At 24.1% G+C, this 3,238-nt stretch overlaps 1 protein-coding gene across 1 annotated transcript; it reads left to right on the top strand.

The window, feature by feature from the left end:
• Window positions 1–3: 3 nt before the first annotated feature.
• On the top strand, window positions 4–1,625 carry PVX_063690 (variable surface protein Vir6-like; the record flags this gene model as incomplete). Its single annotated transcript, XM_001612437.1, has 3 exons — window positions 4–33; window positions 175–1,359; window positions 1,470–1,625. Coding segments are annotated over 3 exons (1,371 nt in total), but the record flags the coding sequence as incomplete, so codon positions are not given.
• Window positions 1,626–3,238: the final 1,613 nt, after the last annotated feature.

Consider the following 3,238-nt stretch of genomic DNA (forward strand, 5'->3'; position numbering starts at 1 on the left):
ACAATGGCGGGATGTAAAGATTATTCAGGGGACGTAAAATTTCATTTTATATTCAGATTATAAATAAATAGCATATATTTAAATGATGTATTATCATGAAATAAAAATAAAATTTATATCATACAATTTATTTTAATATTTATGTAAATTTTAATCGAACTTTTTCCTCTTTAGTATCTTACTTATGATTGTTACACTGCAATAAAAAATTACTTGAAAAAAATTAAAGAGTTATCTACTGTGGGAAAAGAATACCTGGATGAAGGTATTAGTAAAATGTCCAATAAACCAGATGATATGACGGAGATAAAACCAATTTTTACAGAACTAGCAACTTTTTTTAGAGGAAGTCATGCTTTTACAACTATTGGTAAAATACCAACTTGTATTTATGTTAACTACTTGTTAAATGTTAAACTCAGAAATTTACACTATTATGATAGTAAATATGAATTTAAATTTTTCCAAGATTTTGCGGATAAATTTGCTTTAGCAGAAAGCGGTAATACTATAAATTCTTGTAATCATGACATGAAATACTATGATGAAGTTAAATGGAATAGAATTAAAACTTTATTTACATTGTATGATAATTTTGAAAATTTTATATCGTCCATTAAAGATAATACTGATTTTAAATGTAATGACATCAATTTTTTACGTAATGATTTTAATGTATTTATAAAAAAACATGACGGAGAAGATGATAAATTAATGGAAAAATTAATAATATTTAAAGATTTGCTTGGAAAAAAGGTACTACAGATTAATGGTAACTGTCAAAATGAAATAAATTATTTCCAATCCCCAACAAAATATTTACAGAAAAAGAATCAAGAACTAGAAAAAGCAGCACAAGTAGCACAAGAAAAACAACAGCGTGCAGAAGAACAACGACGGACAACAGAACAAGTACAAGCACAAGAACGACGGGCAGAAGAACAAGAACGAGCACAACCACAAATTCACCAAAGAACCTTATTAACAAATTCTCCAAAAGGTGAACAAATACAAACATTCAAAGATTTTTCAGGAAGAGAGCTATTATTAGAAGCACAGGGGAGGGCACTAGAAATATCTCCATCAAAAAGACATGAAGGTTCTCAAGGACATATATTTAGAGACACAACACGATTTACACCAAAACCATTAAGACATGACCAAGAAAGTTTGGAATATCCAGAAGAAAAAACTGAAGGAGGAATGCATCAACCAGATTATCGAGGATCGAATGCAGCCCCTAAGGAAGGAGGAGTATCAGGAATATTAAGTTCCATTAGCGGAGTTTTAGGTGACGTTGACCCCGTACCAGTCGTTGGTGTATCTGGTGGGATGGGTGCTTTATTCTTACTTTTTAGGGTACTCGAAATTTTGAATTTACACCCATATATTTATAATATATTTAATTAAAAATTACCATTATCATAATGTTCCATTTTAAAATTCACTAATTTTTTTTTTAATTTTAGTATACTCCAATTGGAGCCTTCTTTAGAGGAGGAAGAGGACGCGTACATAGAATTCCCCGTAGTTTCAATGGACCATTCCCAGGAGGATTTCCTGGATATGAAGAATATGATGTTGGGCATATTGGATATGGTCCGATGAATCCTCTAGCGGAATAGGCCATGTTGCGTTATTTCTTTATAAAAAATAAGTTTATTTATAAGGTGACCATAAAAAAAATAAAAACTATGCATTCAATAACTACATTTAAACAATTCAAACATAATATCTCTAATAAATATATACTTTTTAAGAAATAAATCTAAATGTTATACAGTAATTTATATAAAATTGATCCAAATGCATCACATATATAGTTTTCGTATTATGATAAATGTCTTAAAATGATAAGAATAAAATAAAAAAATGTATAATTATAAGAAGATTGCATTTATTATTGTTCAAATGATGCATCAAAAAACTATTAATAAATCATATATAATACATTGCATTATTATTACGATGAAAAAAGCATCACTATATATAAGTATATATGTCAATACACATATACTTGTAATATGTAAATATGCTAAAATTTTCTAACATGCATAATAAAATAATAAATTAATCTAATCACATTACTATTTTTTCTCATATTAAAACAAATGCTTACAAAATATGTAATTATATTTAAAAAATGAGTTAATCTACATTACATATATAAACACCTACATAAAAATTAAACCTCTTTTTATAAAAATAAATTAAGCTAAAATATATGTAACAGATTTTATTAACTTTAGAAGTATTATAAATGATAGGTATATACATATAGTTAAAATACATTTCCATATATTTTATATTATGTAATCAATTATTTAATGGAAATCTATTCATAGATTATAATTTTTTCATTTAATTTTATTAAATAATTTCATTTAAAATTTTAGTATCATACTTTTACTAATTATATATAATAATAAATTTTTTATTTATGATACACCATGTACATATTAAGTCAAATATTACTTTTTCAATTGAGACTTGGGACAGATATATTTTCTCTAAATTATATTATATTAAATAAAATTTGAGGAAAAATATAATTAATCATTTAAACTATAAACATATTTTACAAAATTACGATTAATATTAAACTATGCATGTAAAAATAATTGAATTATTATCCATTTTTATGTCATATTTAAAAGGGTAATATGGAGGAACCTAACTATTCTCTACACATTTATTAATAAACCTTACACATACAATATTTTTGTATTAAATATATACTTTCTTATTTAACGTTTATAAATTAAAGAAATAATAAAGTTAGCAAAATTTCATTTGTTCCAATTAATATAAAGATATTTATAACCATTAAATATTAATGATAAACATATTTCCTTGCATTTAATATACATTTTTAATCAATTTGCAAATGTACTTCTTTTAGTATTAAAAGATATGGATTTTGAAAAATACCACAATATATTTGTACTATATATATAATTTATACTATAATTTTTAAACTAAATATATATTTGTTCTGGAAATCTTATAGAACTACATATAAATGAGGTTTTTTTATTATGTCATAAGAACATTCAGATGTTTTATTACGCACCTTATTTTATGCACATTTTATACCACTTAAATATTAATTATTTATTATAATAACGTGATATATATAAAGACGCTTAAATTTATATTTAATTTAGATATGCATGCATACAATAATGTTAAATAGTAATTAATGCTAATAAATTGAAAAATTATTTTAATACCACGT

This window comes from Plasmodium vivax, genomic scaffold (genome assembly GCF_000002415.2).
Source record: "Plasmodium vivax scf_6630 genomic scaffold, whole genome shotgun sequence".
NCBI lineage: Eukaryota > Apicomplexa > Aconoidasida > Haemosporida > Plasmodiidae > Plasmodium > Plasmodium vivax.